This window comes from Jaculus jaculus, chromosome 14 (genome assembly GCF_020740685.1).
Source record: "Jaculus jaculus isolate mJacJac1 chromosome 14, mJacJac1.mat.Y.cur, whole genome shotgun sequence".
Classification (NCBI taxonomy): domain Eukaryota; kingdom Metazoa; phylum Chordata; class Mammalia; order Rodentia; family Dipodidae; genus Jaculus; species Jaculus jaculus.
In genome coordinates, this window is record NC_059115.1 from 51,055,219 (window position 1) to 51,077,723 (window position 22,505).

Sequence of the window (22,505 nt, forward strand, 5' to 3'; positions counted from 1 at the left end):
CCTTAGGCTTCACAGGCAAGCGCTTAACCGCTAAGCCATCTCTCCAGCCCTATGTGTTACATTTTAATAAACCTTGTAGTCTACCCTTCTACTGTGCCTGCACTCATCATTTTTGAAGGTCATTGAGACAAGCATTTGAGAGACCACTGGCTTGGGGAGTGTTAGTGACCACAGAGGGGTCCCACACTCTGACCTGGAAGTTAAGCTCCACCCAAAGCTGAGGGAGGCTCTGTGGCTCTCCAAACCAGAAGGAAGGTGATACTGCATAACATGGTAATGCAGGAAATCAAAGCACCATATAAAATCACATCTCCACCTCAGAGCCAAGAACCACTGAGTGTAAAGTAGATTCAGATGTAGAAGGAAAGGATTTTATTTTATTCTAAATATATCCAATCACGATGCCTGAGGCTGCAGCACAGCTATTGGACTTGTATAATGTGCACCGAGGGGCTTCATCTGTAACTAAACAACACTATAAAACTAAGACAGATGCAGTGATCACTGTCAGGGGTACTTGGGTTCTTCATATGCCAAACTCTGTTCACTTAGCAAAATACTGAATAAGGGATATAATTTTTCTAAAGAACCTGCAAGCTCCTATTTTCCAAAAACACTGGAAGCATCTATCACTAAAACTGATCTAATTTCTAGTACCATTTACCTCAGATGATACCAGAACTTTTAGTTTTCAGTTGTCAGGTATTTTTTTCTAGAAAACCAAAAAAAAAAAAAAAAAAAAAAAAAAAAAAGCATTCCTAATTTCAAAGTATATAAAAAGAATAAGGGGGGGGGGGTTAAGATACAAGTTTGTTTTGTGCCTAGACTTGTTTTCATGCAAACTCAAATTCCCACTTTTGGCTCATGTTGACCTAGTATTCACAAGTCTGAATGACAGAATTTCATTATGTGAGTTTATGGAAATGATACTGTTAGATTTTGGCAACTGAGGAGACCAATAAATTCTGTTTAAGTTCTGATTTATACAAAATAATAGTCTTTAATTTCCAAGAATGAAGATGCATCTGAGAATAAGTCTTATTGTAGACTTTATAGTGCTCTGGGATATACCTATAAATGATTCATTCAGAAATTATTCTATGACTTGTATTAAATCAAGATACTTTTGCCATGTCTATGTTTTATTAAATTTTCTACTTTGCTTGCCAAAGGTACTTATTCATAATTAATTTCAAAAGTATTGTACATAAATCAAAAGCATTTAAATATTAAACTATCAAAAACTGAATTTTAAATTAAAGAATTTTTTTAAAACACAGAGATTTAGATTTTATGATTTCAGAGAGAGATATGAAAATTATGCTAAGAAATCATGGAGCTGACAAGTTAGGAAAAGATGTTTTGTGTCTTTTGTTACCATGAGCCCACAAGTAGGTCAGCTTTAAACTATTTATTTTATTGTATCACACAGAACAATTTGACAAATATATTACCTCAGATAGATTCAGATTTATAAGAACATCATGTGTTTTAGCTAAGACCAAAATTAATCCCTGAGCTAAAATTTCTTTCTAGTAATGTGTCCACATACCATGCAATGTTTCATAATTATCTAAGATGAACATTCAATAGACACTTAACAGTCATAAGGTCAGCCTGACAAATACAGATAGGAATAAGGAGTCTATGGTGATTCGTTTTTCTTAATTTGCTTTGTTCACAGCTTCTTTACAATATCAAGGTTATAATCACCATTATGTTTGGACTACTTAGTAAGGGACACTTTAATCAAAATTAGGAAAACATTTAACTAGGTGTTTTTGGCCAAATGGTAACGATTGCTTAGGAATATAATGTTGTCTTTGGTGGAATGATTTTCAAGGGTGTGGGACTAGAAGCAGAGGGATGGAGAGAGAGTGATATCCCGCATAAGAAATACTCCATAGTTGAATAAAAAAAGAAAAATCTGTGGGTATATTATATATGTATACCCTTTGACAGAGCCAGTTCTTTTAACTACTGCTACAAATAAGTATTAGCACAGTTTATAACAATGAAGATAATTGTAGGATATTTTATTTAAGAGCACCAAACTAAAAAAGGTCCATAGATAAAAGAAGACATTTTTCATAATAAGAGAGTGGATCTTCTTTGTACATATAACAGTGTGGAATGATGTGAGAGAATCAGTTTCTTATTGCTGCTATTAGCAGCTACCAAAAAACTTAATGACAGGACAAAACAAACTTGGTATAGATCTAGATGGCAACTGAATATGCAGGTCTTTCTGGGCTGAAATCAGTAGTTCTGGAGCTCAAAGGTACAATCGATACCCATTTCTTATCTCCAGACACCGTAGCATTCTTTAGGTTGTGACCACATTTCTGTCCTCAAACGCTAAAGTATTGCATCTTGCAGTTCCTCTCTTAATCTGAAGTTCTGCCTCTGTCCTACAAATCTTGTGACACCATTTGGTCTAATTATTACACTATTATTGCCGTCCTCTTTAGTTTTAGAAGCATTATTTCCATTGTTAAAAGAAGGGAAAGAAAACAATCCCCCCCCCCACTCACGTTCTCAGCTTTTTCATAGCTGCAATCTTCGTCTTGCTATGTAAAGTGACATGTCCATCTATTCTGAGGAATAATGCTATGACAGATCCAGCGGGATCTTACTGTGCCTAGCCCAGCTAGTCCAGAGCTTGTGTGTATTCTCCCATCTTCACCTCATATTTTATCACAGGATGGCTGACATTACAGCCAGGCACACACTCACACGCCCAGTTATTATTTATTTATTTATTTATTATTCTAAATTTTGTCTATTTTTATTTATTTGAGAGCAACAGACAGAGAAAGAAAGAGGCAGATAGAGAGAGAGAGGGTGCGCCAGGGCCTCCAGCCACTGCAAACAAACCCCAGATGCCTGCGCCCCCTTGTGCATCTGGCTAATGTGGGTCCCGGGGAATTGAGCCTCGAACTGGGGTCCTTAGGCTTCACAGGCAAGCGCTTATCTGCCAAGCCATCTCTCCAGCCTCACACGCCCAGTCTTATGTGGTTCTGGGAATCCAACCTTAGGACCTCATGTTCACACAGCAAACTCTTTACCCACTGAGCCATTTCCCAAGCCCTTGAAAAAAAATATATAAAATTTTGTGTTAGCATGAAAAAATGTTTTATACATACACATAAACCCTTACTATGAATCATGTTTGATTAAGAAAGACAAAGAAGGGCTGGAAAGATGGCTTAGCAGTTAAGGTGTTTGCCTGCAAAGTCATAAAATACTGGATTTATTCTCCAGGACCCACATAAGCCAGATGCACAAGGTAATACACGCAGCAAGAATTCATTTGCAGTTACAAGAGGCTCTGGTGTGCCCATTCTCTCTCTCTCTCTCTCTCTCCATATATATATACACACACACACACACACATCCATACACATACACACACACATGCCTCTTTCTCTATCTTAAATAAATAAAAAAATTTAAATTAAAAAATATATATATCTAGGGTCCAATATATTTTCCATGACACTATGTGTTCAGTCATCATGTGCTTTAAAAAATTTCCATTTTTTAATCTGCCTTTAGATATGAAACATTCCTTTGATATATTTTCTGAATCTAATTTTGTTGTTAGTTTCTCACAGTAATAATCATTGCCACCTGTTTTCTTTTCTTTTTTTTTTAAAAAATTATTTATTTATTTATTTATTTATTTGAGAGTGACAGACACAGAAAGAAAGACAGATAGAGGGAGAGAGAGAGAATGGGCGCGCCAGGGCTTCCAGCCTCTGCAAACGAACTCCAGATGCGTGCGCCCCCTTGTGCATCTGGCTAACGTGGGACCTGGGGAACCGAGCCTCGAACCAGGGTCCTTAGGCTTCACAGGCAAGCGCTTAACCGCTAAGCCATCTCTCCAGCCCCTGTTTTCTTTTCTTATCACTATTCTACCTACCAACCTACTTAATGTTGAGAAAATAGAACCATGTAATAGCTAAACTGACCCAATATAATGAATAATAACCTGCTGGTTTATGTTTTATTTTGGGAATTACTAAATTTGTTTATTTTAAAAAGTGGATATTCCTTCCTTTTTATTATGTCATAAATATAAAACCTAATACTGATAGAATTTGGGAAACAAGGTAGTCCAATGTGAGTTATCTAATAAAAATGCAATAGTTTTTTCATACAAGGAAGACTTACATTCTTTTAAACAAATAAAATGTTTCAAGTTTCAGTGCTTGACTGAATTATTCAGTGAACTTACAATGGAAATCCCAAAGCAAAGAAGACTGATTACAGAAATGAAATTATCAATCATTGACTAAATTTTCACTGGATTTAGACACATGCACAAGCACAACATAAATTTTCATTGACAAGTTTTATAGAAGTAAATATTTTTCTTGGTTAACTGTTACAATCTGATCTGCAATGTATGTAAAATGAATTCATGAAGAAAATCAGCGCTATTTCAAAGGGGTCAAATTATTTTATACTCCCATTTATGACTCAGACATACACCATCACCACTATTGGTGCTTTTGATTTCAAAAACTGAAGTCATTTAAGTGGATGCACATTTAATTTGTATTTTATGGATATTAATAAGGCTAAACGTATTTTATGTCTTTAATAGATATTTACATTTCTCATTAAGCTCCAAGAGTTTAATATATTAATACATGTGTTTATGTGTATACACATAAACAATCCTGTGAACATTCTGGATATCACTTCTTTATTAAGACATATTTAGGGCCGGAGAGACAGCTTAGTGGTTAATGCACTTGCCAGCAAAGCCAAACCACCCAGGTATGATTTCCAGGTACCCATGTAAAGCCAGATGCACAAGGTGGCACATGCATCTGTGGTTTGCTTGCAGTGGTCAGAAAACCTGGCAAGCCCATTCTCTCTGTGCTGCCCCTTCTCTCCCTGTCTCCTTTTCTCTCTAATAGTAAACAAATGACAAAGTATTTAAAAGACTTATGTATAGCTACTATGATTCTTGGTCCTGACTATCCACAAGATGAGATGGAGAGAGGCTAAGTTATCAGCAAAGAGTGACTCTGGATGTGTCTGTAAGGATGTTTCCACTGGTGACTGGATCATAATATATTTTTTTCTATATGGATGATATAAATTTATTTTTCTTTATCTTTGGTCTACAACAGTTTTTGATGATGTGTGCAGGTTATACACTTGTTTTTCATTCAATTTTATAGTATTTCTTTGATTTTTTCTCAAAACAATATTTCTCACCTATTGTTTCTCTCCTTTGAAATTCCATTACAACTATATCATTCTGGTAAATCCATCTTCTAGAAAGCTTCAAGATCAATTTCCGTTAATGATTTCCTTTATTTACATTTTCTAGGTTCTTTTTTGGATATTTTTTATCATGCTTTAGGCATGTTATGTTTTAGACATGATTCTAACAACTTTATTTGGAAAGTTCCTACTCTTGTTTTAGGAGGCAATTCAATTACCAGTTCATCATCTATAACTTGGGCAAATTTGTGTTTATTATTTGGTAGAGAGATGAATTACTTACCTAAAGCCCAATATGACTCCCAAGCTCCTGTGAATTGGTAGAACTCTTTCAATTGTCCCTCCTAAAGAACTTGTTTAGGCATGACTTCAAGGTTTGTTAGAAGTCATTTCAGTGACATGTGGTCATAATGATGGAACTGAGCCTCTCTCTTTTCATAGACAAATGTTAAGAGGGAGGTAAAGCTATCGTAAGGTTCAGTCTGAGTCTGCTGGTGTACTAGCATCTTTTTCAAAACCTGAACTCCCTTGTAACAATAGTCTGGTACATTTAGGGCAGTCTTGACTGGCATGAATGCTGCCCCTTCCTTGCCACATTCAGCAGATGATCTGCACATGTCTTTCTGGGCCCCTTTGGGACTCTTGCCTCTGGTGTTTTCAGCAGGACTTCAGACTTTATCTAGACACCCAGGTCTTATACAAGCAAAGAAATGATCCTCTGGCAAAAAGCTGAGAAAATTGTGGGCTGCTCTAATATATGTTTGATCTCTTAGGAGATATTCTTCAGTGACTGTAAGCAGTTGTGTAATATTGTTAAAAAACATGTTGCTATTTTCCAGTTTCATCATGGTTTATCACAGTTACACACCAGTATCTGAGTCACTATACATGGAAGCTCTGTTGAGTTTATTCATAGATATTTTTTTCTTTGACAATTATTCATGACTAGACTTGTTGAATATAATCAAGAAACTTTCATTCATTCAGCAGGTTTCAGAAAACAATCTTGATTTACTACCTTTTGCAATATGAAATGTTTATTACTTAAATTATATTTTATTATTTAAATTGTTGATGCACAATGCTCATTCATTTCTGCTATCACTTGCTTAGAAGCATGGTAAATATAGGGATAGTTTTTAATATAGATACTAATATGGAGATTACATAGTTTCTCCTTTTATATATACATATTATACTAATTGAAGCACTAAAATATATGTTATAAATACATTCACACTGTATTTCATAGTTAATTATTTTGGGACATAGTTGAAAAATTTCCTAGGTGGATCCAGATTATTCATAAATTGTTGAACTTAACTTATAAATCTACTTTGTATGCTATTGACTGAAAAACATATAAATTTATATTATACCAGAATTCACCTCAGTTTTAACTTACTATCATCAATGGATATGTCTTCCATATCAAAAAGTAGAGTATTCGGGCTGGAGAGTTAGCTCAGCTGCTAAAGGCACTGGCTTGCAAAGTCTGACGGCCTGGGTTCAAGTCCCTAATAACCACATAAATTCAGATGGACAAAGTGGCATATGAGTCTACATTACGTTTGCAGTGGCAGAAGACCCTGGCATGCCCATACTCACTCTCCCCATGTCTGTCTCTTTTTCTATCTGTCATAAATAAATAAATATTTAAAAATTGAAAGGAATTTTTTTTTTTTTTTTTTTTTTTTTGGTTTTTCGAGGTAGGGTCTCACTCTAGCCCAGGCTGACCTGGAATTCACTATGGAGTCTCAGGGTGGCCTTGAACTCACAGCGATCCTCCTACCTCTGCCTCCCAAGTGCTGGGATTAAAGGCGTGCACCACCACGCCCGGCTGAAAGGAATTTTTTAAATTAACTAAACAAATATTCTGTCAACATGTCATTCACCATTTGACTTTTGAGAACTCAGTTATTATAAATGGAGAAAAATGACTAAAATCTTTATGCCAAAAATATTTGGAACATAAATTCTGGAACAAAAGCATTACATCAAGGGACTAATGAGATTCACAGCACAGGCAGTGGATGAGGGATGCAATATAACTGCCTTTAGAAAATGTACCTTGTTATAAGGATGGCTGCATCCACTGAACTGATGTCTTCTCCCCAGCTTGTTGACATTTCTACATGTATATCATTCTTCTTGCCAAATTCTTCATGCTGCCACTTACAGAAACTCTCCAACATTTTCTCTCCATGGTGCCCAATATACAGATCTGCCTGTAACAGGTGACAGTTGACATCCAGGCATATTAGTCTTAGATATACCCAAACACTAAAACCTGGAGGAACTTTCTGAAATACTGTAGCAGACTGCTGGCCATAATATTAATTAACCCTGGAAGACACTTATAGTAAATTTAGCCTGAGCTGGAAAAAAAAGTACAAGAAATTTGAGGAAGGTGTAATAGTTATAAAATCTATTTGAAGCTACCTTTAAAAAGGAATGAAGAATAGCAGAACATTAAAAGTTGTGGAACTTCTAGGCTTATTTCTATAATTACTTCCACAATTCATACACAAAGTTTCTCTAAAGTGCTTTTTAATTAGTGCTTTTTAACTGACCAAAGTATGGCCCCAGAATATGACTCTCCACTAAAAATGAAACAGATAAGAAAGCATTTTTAAAACATATGTTTAAATCATAACATAAGTCAGTCATTTAAAATGACTTAAAATTACATTTTGGAAAGTCAAGGTTTGTTGTTATGTTCCTTGGAAACTAAGAACATTCCATTTTCAAATAAAGTTGAGATATTACCCGAAACCAAAGTCCACTTTTATGTATACTTTAAGTGACTCAGTGGATATTTTTGGATTTTAAGTCCATAAAAGTACATCCCTAACATTCCCTTTCTTAAAAGTTCCTGAATAATTTCTCACCCACTTAACTAAATGAAGACTCAAGGCTTTCTTACTGGAGTTTCATGGAGCAGAATAAGCTTTGTCACACGAAGATTGACCTGCACACCAAGGCTCTTGTGTTGGAAAAGGTTGAATACCTAAAAGCAAATAAAAATAAGAATCCTAAAGTAAAACTGAAAAGTAAAGCTGTAAGTAACATGATTTTTTGATAGAATGAGCATGAATATGGGAATGCCAGAGCCTTCTGCCATTGCCAAAAAAAAAAAAAAAAAAAAAAAACCTCCAGATACACGTGCCACTTTGTGCATCTGGTGTTAATTTAAGTAGTGGGTTTTAGAACCTGAGCCATCAGGGATGCAACTTAACTGCCTTTGGAAAAGGTACCTTGTTATAAGGATGGCTGCATCCACTGAAGTGATGTCTTCTCCCCAGCTTGTAAGCAAGCACATTTAATTGCTGAGCCACCTCTCCAGCCCCAACATGATTTGGTTTTTAATGTGGACCGACGCCATTTTAAATTAAAATTTAGCAATTTCTTTTTTTTAAATTTTTAATTTATTTATTTGAGAGCGACAGACACAGAGAGAAAGACAGATAGAGGGAGAGAGAGAGAATAGGCGCACCAGGGCCTCCAGCCACTGCAAACGAACTCCAGACGCGTGCGCCCCCTTGTGCATCTGGCTAACGTGGGACCTGGGGAACCGAGCCTCGAACTGAGGTCCTTAGGCTTCACAGGCAAGCGCTTAACCGCTAAGCCATCTCTCCAGCCCAAATTTAGCAATTTCTTAATCGGTATTACAAAATCCATGGCTGTCTCAGAAAATTCCTATTTCCTGAGATGCCAGGGTAGGCTGGCGGCCTCCCGGCATTGGGGGCTAGTGGAGCTAGACAGCAAGCAGCATCAAAGTGTCGGAAGAGCAAAAAATGGCCATGTATTTAATCCCCACGTGCATGGTTCCTACCTTGATTTCTAAGGTAATTAGAATTACCATTGAACATCTGACTCAGTTTAGATTGTTTTTTCCAAGAACCACACTGTTCATTATAACCTGTGAGATCCTCCTTGAAGGTTTATGCAATAGAATATGTAATTAAGTAAAAGGATTACTGCAGCAATAAACATGCCCGAGATGCAAGTACAAGCTAGATCTCTACAATCCAGACACTGATCACCAAATTTAGCTGAGAATCCGCTGATTAAGATTTTATCTGGTAGTTATTAGGTGATACCTATTAACGGGAACAATGCTTGGCATTCACAATCACATACCTACATAGGCTAAAGGTGGGAGGCAGCATCCATTTTATAACGCTCCAAAATGAATCAACAGACTTGGGATCACACATATAAACAAAGGTTGTAACATTTCTGTGATTATCAATGCTGGTCTTTCAAAAAAAAGTATGGGCTTGGATATATGGCTCAACCAATAAAGGTGCTTATTTGCAAAACCTGATGGCGTGGGTTCAATTCCCTAGCATGTATGTAAAGCCAGATGCAAACAGAGTTTGTTTGCAGTGGCAAGAAGCCCTGGCATGCCAAAACATTCTCTCTTAATCTCTCTCTCTCTCTCTACCAAATAAATAATTATATTATTTTAAGTACAATGCTCTTATTTATAATTAATAAATAAAATATAGAAAGTAAAAGCAGGGGCAGAAGGAGAGATAAGGAGAACAGAGAAAGAGCAGGGAAGAAAGGGAGATAACAAAGTTAATCATATTTGCTATTACTTTGTGCATAGATCAATTTGATATACTGAAGATATGAAATCAAAATTTTTATTGATGTCAGTAAAATAAAGGAATACTCATGAATCACTTTTTAAAGAATTTCTTGAAGCCCTAAGATACATTCCCTGCATAGGCGGAAAGAACTTCATTTTATAAATATATATTTCATGCAGGTGAACTTCAACGTTCACTTACCATATTTAGGATGGTTAGAATGAACCTCCTGGCTGCATCTGCTCCATGATAAGAAATCATTGCTGGATCTGCAACCACCACAGTCTCTATATTATATTCTTGAGGTAATTTGTATGAATGTCGTTTTCCTCTTCCAGTTTCTGGTAGCTTTTTAGACTTAGGTCTTCGTTTATCTGCAATAGACAAACAAAATTTTAAATATGTTATTTATTTTTGCAAGGGGATAAAGATAAAGATGAAGCAAGAGAGAGAGGGGGGGGGGAGGGAGGGAGGGAGAATATGGGTGCATCAGGGTCTCTTTTGGCTTGTTGTAAACAGCTTTAAGCTGCTGGAATGAACACAGTTTCTAAGAGGAAGGGATTCATGTGAGGCTTACAGATCCAGGGGAAGTTCCATTATGGTAGAATAAACTGGCTTCCTTTCACAAACCTAAGCAGAGACACAACCATGTAGCCAGCACCATAAACAAGCACAGAACAGGTGGCCAAACACTCCGCAACAGGAGCCCAGACTACTCTGCACATCTTTTGGCTGGACCCCAGGATTCATCCCTGGTGACAACTTTTCCAGCCAGGTGACTGGAAATACAAGTTACAAGCCTTCATAAAACATGTGAGTCTCTTGCGGGACATACATTCAAACTACCACACCTCTGCAAACAAAGTCCAGATGCACGTGTCACTTTGTGCAGCTGGCTTTACGTGGGTACCAGCGAATCAAACACAACACCTTAATCACTTAGCCAGATCTCCAGCCCTAAATGTTTATTTTTTAATTTTTTAATTTTGATTAAGTTAGTACAGAGAGAGAGGCTAATAGAGAGAATGGGTGTGCCAGGAACGCCAGCTACTGAAAACAAACTTCAGATGCATGTATCACCTTATGCATCTGGCTTATGTGGGTCCTGGGGAATTGAACCTAGGACCTTTGAGTTTGCAGACAAGCACCTTAACCTGTAAGCCATCTCTCCAGCCTCTAAATGTCTTTTTGATTGATGTAGTGTATGCATGTGTGTGTTTATACACAAGAATACTCTGCATACATGCTCAGAGGCCAGGGTAGAATATCTGGTGTCCTGATTTCCTTGAGAGTCTCTCAGTGAATCGGGAGGAGTTCATCAGATTTGGTGTACACAGGGTGACTAGCAGGTCCCAGGGATCCTTTGGACTCTAGACTCCTCAGCACTAGAATTATAGGCATTTGTGGCCTTGTCTGGTTTTCCACAAGGTTGCTGGAGATCAACCTCAGGTCCTCTTTCTTATTGAGCAAAAAACAACTGCCTCAGCCCTAAAATGAACCTATAAATGCACCCTTATCTTGGTAAATTAGTTACATTAATGGCAAATGAGTTACATATCCATAATGTTGAGCAAAACCAATTAAATTTCCCGTGACATGGAATCTCAAATGGTACTTGACTTTAGAGTATGACCAGAATTAACTGAGATTTATTACAAGATAAATATCTTTAGGAAGCTAGTATTTCCCAGTTATCTCCAGTTTCCTCATCTGTAAAATGATAAAATAATGTCATTTACTTTCCAGAATTGCTGATGGAGAGTTCTTTAATAAAATAATGCCAGGAAAATTTCTAATACAAAACTCTCTATATAAAAATTACTCAAGGTGGGTGTGGTGGTACATGCCTTTAATCCCAGCACTTGGAAGGCAGAGGTAGGAGGATCACTGTGAATTCAAGGACAGCCTGGAACTACAGAGGTCAGCTTGAGCTAGAGTAAGACCCTACTTTGAAAAAAATAAACAAATAAAATATGTTAGGACTTTACTTTTGACATTGGCAACATAAATATCTATTAATAAGAAATACTTGAAATGACTGACCTACATGTCTTAGTTCTAGGTAGGTTCCCCAATCAGTATGCAGGGTATACAAAAGCTTTGACTCCATTTTATGCCAGGAACATGTAAAGCTAGACCTTAAGGGTCTAATAAAAGTGGCAACTGTAAACAAAATATATTTAAAAGTTTGACTTTGTAAAATTCAACCACTTTCTTAAATCATGCTACCTTCACAGTGAAAAAATGTCACTGTGTGGGAGTAGATATTCACAAAATATTTCCAGAATAAAGAATTACCGCAATTCAATAACAGATATCCAAATTGAAAAAAATGAGCATAGGACTTGAACAGCCATTTCTTACAAAAATATATCTAAATGGCTAATTGATATATGAGAGGACTCAATCACATCTGTCGTCAATAGAAAAGCTAATTTAATACACTCAAGCTTGAATAAATTAATATTCCTACAATGGCCGACACTTTAGAGCACTCAGCATTCTTGTCAGCACTTGAGATAAGAAGACATCTATTTAGTGTCAGCCATTGTAGTTCAAGTGACCACTACTATAATGGGTAAATAAAATCTGGCTTGCATATATAATTAAACATAGATAATAGATAACAGTAAAAGGGAAATAATTGTTGCAATGTGTAAAATTATGTTTGAACTAATGTTGAAAACAGAAAACAATGACAAAACAATAAATTGTGTGAAGGTTTATATTGTCAACTTGATAGGGCCCAGAATCACCTGTGATGGGATATATACTTAGTTTAGCCTCTGTGCATGTTTGTGAGGGATTATCTTGATCAATGAAGGTGGACAATCCACCTTAAATGTGGGCAGTATGGGTTATATAAAACAGACAGAGCTAGAGAGATAGAGAGATAGCTCATTGGTTAAGGTGCTTGTTTATGAAGCCTAAGGACCCAGATTCAATTCCCCAGGACCCATATAAGCCAGATGCACAGGCTGTGATAAAATGCCTAACAAAAATCTGTTTGGGGGAAGACAGGTTTATTACAGTCCCTCGTGGCTGGAAAGACATGCTAGCAGGATCTGGAGGCAACTCAATGCATTCAGTCCACAGTAAGGAAGCAGAAAATAATGAATGCTGCTGCTCAGCCAGCTATTTCCTCTTTAAAGAAAATGTTTATGAGAGAGAAAGAGAGGCAGATAGAGAGCCAATGGGTGCTCCTGGGCCTCTAGCTACTGCAAACGCACTCTAGATGCATGCACCACCTTGTGCATCTGCCTTATTTGGGTCCTGGGGAATTGAATATGGGTCCTTAGGCTTCATAAGAAAGTACCTTAACCACTAAGCTATCTCTCCAGCCCAGGTATATCCGTTTTATATAACCCATACTGCCCACATTTAAGGCAGATAGAGAGAAAGAATAAGCACTCTCGGATCTTTGGCTGCTGCAAACAAACTCCCGACACATGAGCCACCTTGTGTGTCTGGCTCACTTGGGTCCTGGGGAATCAAACAGTTCTTTAGCTTTGCAGGCAAGTGCCTTAGCCACTAAACCATCTCTCCAGCCCTATTTTACTTTTCTTTGCAGTCCATCTTTTGCATAATTAAAGGGTAAATTTATCTCTTGGGTTCTTGTCTTTTCGTTTTTTTTCTAGTAATAACTTCTGAACCTAACAAAATCAGATCTGATATCTAACATGAACAATCTCCACCACCACAGCTGGTAACTTTCTGGTTAGCTTTCATCCATATAATTACAATTAATCAGTTTGTCTAGAGATAGCACAAATTTTAAAAAATCTATTTAATAAGCCAATTTTGCACTGGAGAGATGGCTTAGCAGTTAAGCACTTGCCTATGAATCCTAAGCACCCCGGTTTGAGGCTCGATTCTCCAGGACCCATGTTAATCAGATGCACAAGGGGAGTTTGTTTGCAGTGACTGGAGGCCCTGGCGCACCCATTCTCTCTCTCTCTCTCTCTCTCTCTCTCTCTCTCCCTCTTTCTCTGTCACTTTCAAATAAATAAATAAAAATAAACCAAATATTTTTAAAAAAATAAGTCAATTTTACTCAAATAGCATGTAACTAAATTGGTATATTATGAAAGAAGAAAATCTCACTCAAATATTGAAAGTAAGCATAATAAGATGTGAAATGGTAGTGCAAGAAACAAAACCAAGACTAGTCATGGGGAACAGAATTCCTTTGGTTAAAAGTAAACCTTATGAACCCAGGTTTGGTGCCTAAAGCGAATACTAAAGGCCTGAGGAGAACAAGAACAGATTTTGCTTTCTGACCTATATCACATAAGGATTGTGTAGTATTTTTCAATTGTGATTTCATTCTACCTACAGTTATAGATTAATATTTCATGATACAACCTTATGGTAAATATTTAGTAGGAAACATTCCTTCAAGAATATAAAGAGACTCATCATGTCCAGGTAATAGATACCCAATCAATGGATCATGTAAGATTGCATATGTGTGTACATTCTCACATTTTATTGGCAGCTTCCATAGACCGATTCATCGTTGGCCGTAAAACGTTTTTGGCTGTCTCTAGTCACACTCGGAGCTCCACAAAGGAGGGACAGAGGTGTTTCTCCTTATCCTTGAAAACTTGTAAGAACTATCAGTGAGTTCAAAAGCAACAGTCACAGACTATTGATAGCTCAAAGAATAATTTAATGTGCCTTAAATATTGTGGCTTGAATGTGGCCATGTGATTTGTCAACTCATTTTTTAAACAATTTTCTCTGCATTGCACTAAGCATTCCAGTTTGTACTTAGGCAACAGACTTTCATGTAATATTTTAGAAATATAAAACTAATTCAGGAACAGCTAGACCAACCTTTTGTCTCCCCACTCCTGTGTCATTCTTCCATGTCAGTAGGGGCTTCCTCACTGTTGGAGCTTTTTACTTAGCTGCTTGTTCTCTTGGTTATAGTTTTGAATTTTTCTTTATCAATGAAGACTTCCTTACCATAAAAGAGTCTACTCAGACTATGCTGGATCTTAATTTTTTTGAATTTCATTCTTAAATGTCTCATTCATATATATATATATATATATATATATATATATATATATATGGAGAGAGAGAGAGAAAGAGAGAGAGGGAGTCTTGCAATGCTATCTAACTTAGGATTGTCCTGAACTTCCGATTGATGTGTCTCCACCTCCTGAGTACTAAGATGACATGCATGTGCTACCACACCCAGTTTATGTGATACTGGGGATCTAACCCATAGCTTTGTTCTTCCCAGGCAAGCACTCTGCCAAATGAATGACATCCCCAGCCTTTGGATATTTTGTTCCCTTTACTGCCTTACATAGTGACAGCTATGGTAGTCTCAATCTAAAATCTCACTATCTTGTTTGATTTCTCTCTAGAGCCTATAATCTGAAAAAATATTTTGAAATAAGGTTTACATATGGCTTATTTAAAAGATATTAAGAGTTACTATAAAAAGTCATCAAAGTTAAAGACAGACTGATTGAGAGTGGGAGGGGATATGATGGAGAGTGGACTTTCAAAGGGGAAAGTGGGGGAGGGAAGGAATTACCATGGGATATTGTTTACAATCATGGAAGTCATCAATAAAAAAATAAATTTAAAAAATAAAAATAATAATTATTTAATGGCTCTCATATACTGAGTGACAAGGAAATAAATATTTCACTAACATAAAGGTGACAAAATTAAATTTAAAATACAAGGAATTCAAAAGGGATAGGCTCAGTAAAATCAAATTTTTTTTCTGCAAGTAAATACAAAGGACTTTTCCACCCTTTATAAAGTTAAGACAAGTTTATAAAAAAGGAGCTCTTTAAAACATAAATAAATTCACTGGGATTTTATAATAGCTTCAACATCAAATATATTGTCTGAGATTTTTGGCAATCATTTGAGTAGTTGTTCCTACATATCTAGAGACAGACTGAAACAGAGACAGACTTTGTAACTAATAAATGTGATGTTAAACTGAGTGTTTTGAGTTGTATCACATAAAGAAATGCCTATATATTGGGAAACACAGAGAAAAGGAAACAGAGTTGAGGAAAAACTAAAGAGGAACAAAAAAAAATAGAAAAAGGAGAACCGTTCATAAAACAGGGGGATTTCCAACTGTATAGTTGCAGGAAAGACAGAAAAATATGTTTCTTTTATTGCTTTTTATAGTGACAGCTATCTTAGCATTAATATGTTAGCTTCATATTTTCTTATCGGAACCCGTCATGCATCCTCCTGTAAGAAACTCTTCAGCCATGCTCCTGTAAGTAACCCACTCACCAATGACCCTGCAAGGAACCCTACATCCATGCCCCTGTAAGGAATCCCTCACCCATGCTCCTGTTACTAGCCCCTAATCCATACTCTGTAAGTAACAATTCATCTGTGTTCCTGCAAGCAATGCTTCACCCATGTTCCTGTAAGTAAACCCTCAGCCATGCTCCTATAAGGAAACCCTCACCCATGTTTCTGTAAGGAACTCCTCACCCATGCTCCAGTACGTAACCCCTTACCCATCCTCCTGTAAGGAACCTCTCACCAATGCTCCTGTAAGGAACCTCTCACCCATGCTCCTGTAAGAAACCCCTCATTCATGCTCCTGTAAGGAACCCCTCATGGGTCAAAAGAAAGGCAAACTAAACAATAAAAAGTTATGAAAGTTAGTTGGGGCTTAATGTGGAAGAAGGGTGTTAATGTGAGGAAAGGGGAATAAGGGAAGTAAGACCAAAATACATTGTATGTGGGGGGGGTGTAAAATAAAAAAGGAAAAACAGAGCTGGAGAGATGGTTTAATGGTTTAGGTGCTTGCCTATGAAGCCTGAGTATCCTGGTTTGATTTTCTCTGAACACACAAAAGCCAGATGCACAAGGAGACACATACATCTGGAGTTCAGGTGCTCTCATTCTCTCTCTCAAATAAATAAATAAATAAAATTTTGAAAAACACAGAAAAGGAAAAGAGAACTATGCACAGACAGATGTTCAACATGCATTCTGCTTATCCCCTCCACACACTGACAGTGATCTGTGCAGCATTTTTGGATGACTGTGGGAAATATTTCAACAGTAGCCTGGTTAAGTCAGCTTAAAAAACATTTTCTCTGTGTCCTGCTCAAGCCTAGCTCTTTAATATGATAAGTGGTCTCTTTTTCATATTGAGTCCTACACTCACCTATAGGTTTATGATACGATGGTAAGCACTACAATTGATAATGTTGCTGTCAGAATACAGGAGTCCCATTCTTGGGCAGCGTACAGCTGTTCTCCAGGGCGTCAGCTCACCAAGGGCAGGAGTTTGGATTCTGCTTCCTGCCTGATACTTTCTCAGGCCTTTCTACCTCTGCACATCTTGATTCTTCTGCCTGAAATGCCCTTGCCTCATTAACAATGTATGCTACAACCTTCACATATGTTTTTCAATTTCCCATTTAATTACACTTAATTCTGAGGACAGCCTTGATGTTCAGGTATCACTGCTCCTAGTTTACATATGGTAAATGGGCTTGTTGGGAGAAAAAGTCAGTTTCCCATGTTCACACACTTAGGATTTGGTGACATAGGTATCTCAACACAGACAACCTCAACTCAAGAGTTCTGCGTCACAGGCTTCATGCTGCAATTCCTTAAGACATATTCCTTCCTCTTGGATATCAGCTCCCTACTTAAAGGAACAAGATGTTTATCATTATCACTGTCACTACTGTGCGGTGCAAGAACATAGCTGATTTATCTGACTACCTAAAATAATTATTATTTACCCCTTAAGAACAAGGCTTGTGGGGAGGGGGAGACAGCTCAGAGGCTAAAGGCACTTGCTTGCAAAACCTGACACCCTGATTCCGTTCCCCACTACTACTCATGTAAAGCAAGATGCACAAGGTGACAAATACATCTGAAGTTTATCTGCAGAGGTAAGAGGCTCTGGCATGTCATTAAAACATTAGAAAAAAAAAAGTTGTGTGTCATTTGACCTGCAAGCTTACTGATTATATTTACAATGCAAATACAGAAGATAAGATTCAAAAGTATAAATGGCATAGAATAGCTAATTTGAGTGAGACTGAAACTGGATCTCTAATCCAAGGCCCCTAACTTTTAAACTTTTCCACTTTTCCCTCTTCTATGTTATATTTTAACAAAAAGCATAATAAAGTCATCATAACAGTAGGAAGGCCTTGCTGAAAAAAATCAGTACAAAGAAACAATCTATCCATGATGTTAAAATTATTAAACAGGGGAAGACCAAGATGAAGATAAATACATTATAATTCATATGCATGCCTATTCTCATAATATAATAATTATTTTTATGATTCTATTTTATAAGGATGATTCTTTAAGATCATCCAAATTAAAGCTATGTTATCATGTTAATATGTAGACCCAAAGTAAGAAGGAAAAACAAAAGATGATTACATGAGTAAAAATAAATATTTCATTTCAGATATTGTTAAATTTAAAATGGCATTTGAAAAACTCCACAAGTTAAAGAAGCTCAGTAAATTATCTAATTGGTGACAGCTTATCCTCCTTGAATGTAATTCCTTGCTCCAAAAGGGTCAACACTAATACATAAAACATGCATAACAGGTATTGTGAAATGTGTACCAGAATCACTGTGAGTGTTGGCCAAACATGAACCATGCACTTACGCTTTGCTAACCTATTAGAGTTAACTCTCTGGGAGACTTTCCTCCATGAATAATGGCACACAAAGCCTGCTTTGTGTCATTAGTGCACATGAGTAATTAGAACAGCTGGAATGCACTATGATTCAAAAGTTATGTACTGTAGATTTCCAGTATAAGTCACACGATGTAATCCCCTTAAATGGACCAAAGCCAAATTATTGCTGTTGTGTTATGGTTTCACAATACAAAATATTTTCTTTTTTGTTCACGTTATAATTTCTGTTCAGCTGCCAACTTCTTGGCATTTACATTCCCTCAAATAGGGAAGAAGTGGCTATATTTTAATCAACTTGGTAACATCTGAAACACCAAATAGAACATCAAGATGTACTCACTGCTAAACAGTGTTTTCATTCAATAAGAGTTTTCACACAATGTAAAAAATCTGATTACTTTGAAATAAACATATACTAAACAGAAGTATATTATATTTTTCCTGAAGCTAAATATTTTAAACAATTGTGATTTGGATTGTTGATGGCTCTGCAAATGTTACTGATATACTTCATAAACTTAAATAACCTTCAAATACCATAATCAAACTTCCAACTTATATCTTGGCTATAATGACATGAATAATTGATTTAAAATCTGTGATTTTAATAATAAACTCTTTACACTGGAAATTCTTCTAAAACTTCATATTTCATATTTCATTATATTAGAAAGCATTGTTCAGGTTAGTTACTATTCTGAGATGACTGCATTAGATGTCTACAGATTTTCTAAAGGACCAAAAAATGCAGACAAAGCAGTCTCCCTCATTTTATTTTTGTGTGCTTGAAGATTAAAGAAGGTGATGATTCAATAGCTGGGAATGTGTTTGAGGCTCTGAAAGTTTCAGACACTGAATTCAGATACTTTGAATAGAAAGAATAAATCTTTATTCTTCTTTCTATTGTGATAGTTATGGTAATTTTAACCTCCAAGTGATATTTAGATGGGTTAAAGGAAGAGGAAGATGCTCCTGACAAGGTAAAGTCTTATCTATGATGCTGTCTTGCAGGTGAACTAAAACAAGGATATGAGCTCATAGTATTAATTTCAACCCATCTGGAATTCTGTCAGCTATTTAGATTCCAGTGCAGTGCAAAGAAAGACTTCAAAATTAAAGAGCATTATGGGATATGTTATATGATCTTGAAAGATCTTATGAATTCTTAATCTTAAATATTAAGATAGAGTGCATCATAAAATGTGAAGAGTCAATGAGATTCCATGTTAAAAATAAAGCTGATATAAGAGATACAGAAATGATGATGACGATGATAATAGATGATAGATAGTTGGATAGATAGATGATAGGTAGGCAGGTAGGTAGGTAGGTAGGTAGATAGATAGATAGACAGACAGATAGATAGATGATAGGTAGATAGATGATAGATAGATATATGTATGATAGGTAGATGATTGATAGATAGATAGATAGATAGATAGATAGATAGATAGATAGATAGATAGATAGATAGATAGATAGAGACAGACAGAGAGACATGGAACATGGAGTCAGGGGTAAGAAAGTTGAAGAGACAGAGACAGGCAGATCTTTTTAAAGGATTATTTTCACATTAAACATTTAGTTAAATCCCTTCAAAAATATTAGTTACCTGAAATGACACCACAGTAATGATTGTGAAGATCTGACTTTTCTGTGGCTTTTTCTTCAGTGGACCTTTTCTGCCTATATAAGCGGTGTGGGTGACCTGTTATGGCCATTGTATCATTGTATGGCTCAATAAATATGAAGTCTTCATTGAGTTGTATAAATCCCATCTGGAATATATAACACAAAAACATATGTAAGAAATACAATTTAAAATTACTTTGTAGGCTCTAAACACAACTTGCCGTTTTCTTAACAGATGTGCATAGAATCTTCTAGAAGGGCTCTTTCAGCAACCCCACTTGAAAGGTAACTATCTTACCATTTCATTACTTCATCTTTATGTACTTTATAGCACTAGCATAAACTTCATTTGGTTAGTCTTAGCCTGTGTGGGTGGGAGGCTGGATGCCAGCAACAGATGCACAGTAAAAATTCTGGAATGTTAAAGGCTCACTTTGGGAGACCCATGGGGTCACTTACATGTACAGAAAGAGCAATGCAGCCTTTAATTGCATACACCACACAGTCCAACTTCTTGACAATTTCTATTTAATGAAGTAATTCTTGTAAAATATCATGGCAAATACAGGAGAAATAGCTGTGAAATAAATACTTAAAATATTCTTAACGCCTTCTACTAAGTATTTTAGAAACTTGTCAGAATGAATTAGAAAAATAAGACATCACTTTCATACACAGATTTCATTTAGTAATAGTTTTATAGTCATCCAATTGTGTAGAGAAATTGGAAAACTGTAAGCTCTGGTTATGACCAATAAAAAGAACTTAGTAGTTGGTATCCTTTAATGCATAGAAGCTAAGCATACTCATTTATTTTTTCCGTTTTTGGAATATAAATTTCATAGAACTAGGAAAATATTCCACATAGGTGAAGTAAGTGGTAAAAGTTAATTTTTATAATATTTATTATTTGGCTATAAAATCAATCTATACATAGCACCCATTTAACTATGTTGCCACTTTAGGAAGCATTTTTACAGAAACAGCCCCTGAACACATGAATTATTCAAACCCAATTCTAATAGCAGTCTGCAATTCTGTTTCATACTAACCATGTGAAATGCACTGTAGGACTCATTTTAATTTGATGTGCATGTCACATAATAATAGTTATTTCTTCAGATATCGTATATGTTATGAACTGAAAATTAAGGGAATATATTTACCTTAGAAATGAATTATTTTTGGATACCCAGAAAGAGATTTCATGTTATAGGATATCTTTCTCTTTTTCTCCCAGTCATGATCAAGGATCCATTGCATCAAATAGTCAACAAGTGCTTGTTCAGTAGACAAACAATTCCTAATTTCCCCTCATTCACTTCATTTCCACAGGTACAGAAATCAAATTTAAATTTGTTGCATTATCAGAATGTATTAAAACTTTGATACAGACCGGGCGGGAGGCAGAGGTAGGAGGATGGCAGTGAGTTCAAGGCCACCCTGAGACTACATAGTGAATTCCAAGCCAGCCTTGACCAGAGTGAGACCCTACCTCAAAAAAAAATTGATACAGAAAGACTAGATGACTGTGTCACATGTTACTCATTTTATTCTCTGTCAAATAAAATTAATAAATAAATACAATTTTAAAAACAGGGCTCTTTGATGGATAATTTCTTAAAATATATCTACTGCTTTTATCATGAGATCTCATGCTGGGTAACTGTAATGAGTTCCTCGCTATTTTATTTTAATTGAAATGATAAACATAACAAATTTAAGCACTCAATCATTCGACTATTAATGGAGTCCAGTGAATCAAAGTTCATGGACCCTTCTGTCTCTGATAACAAGTATTGCTTGCAAAGAATATTCTCCTGTCATATTTTCTGTTACTAAGTAGAAACTTTCTCATAATGTAATACACCCAGCATGTTATGATTTTCTCTATAGATGTATGTATGTATTTCCATTGTTGTATTATTGTTTTCAAGGTACGATCTCATTCCAGCCCTGGAGATCACTCTGTATTCCCAGACTGACCTCGAACTCACCATGATCCTCCTACCTCTGCCTCCTGAGTACTAGGATTAAAGGCGTGCACCACAATGTCCGGCTTACATAGACTTAAAGAAAAAAAACCCAGAAGAGTTATAAATGCCCAGTAATTTGACAGCCACTATATCTCTACTCTCTTGAGAATGGCATGTGGGACAAAGCTTACTCTGAGCTCAGTTAGCACTAAATGCCACGGTGTGGGATCTCTCTCTGAGACCAGGCTATGGCGCACATGTCTCTAGCTTTGGTCTATATCATGCAACATACTAGTTGCATTGAAGCCAAATAATAAAAATCTTAGGTTTATTTAACAAAAGCCTATTATTTTTTCATCAGAAA

The 22,505-nt window shown here is 36.2% G+C and overlaps 1 protein-coding gene across 1 annotated transcript in view; it reads right to left on the reverse strand.

Moving 5' to 3' along the window:
• Adamts19 (ADAM metallopeptidase with thrombospondin type 1 motif 19) overlaps positions 1-22,505 on the reverse strand; it is a 220,340-nt gene that overhangs the window by 142,035 nt on the left and 55,800 nt on the right. The window contains exons 3-6 of the mRNA XM_045133955.1: positions 20,146-20,311; positions 10,047-10,219; positions 8,171-8,254; positions 7,315-7,472 (exon numbers count right to left, since the gene is read on the reverse strand). Of these exons, the coding sequence (XP_044989890.1) occupies positions 7,315-7,472; positions 8,171-8,254; positions 10,047-10,219; positions 20,146-20,311 (581 nt within the window). The remainder of the gene's footprint in view (positions 1-7,314; positions 7,473-8,170; positions 8,255-10,046; positions 10,220-20,145; positions 20,312-22,505) is intronic.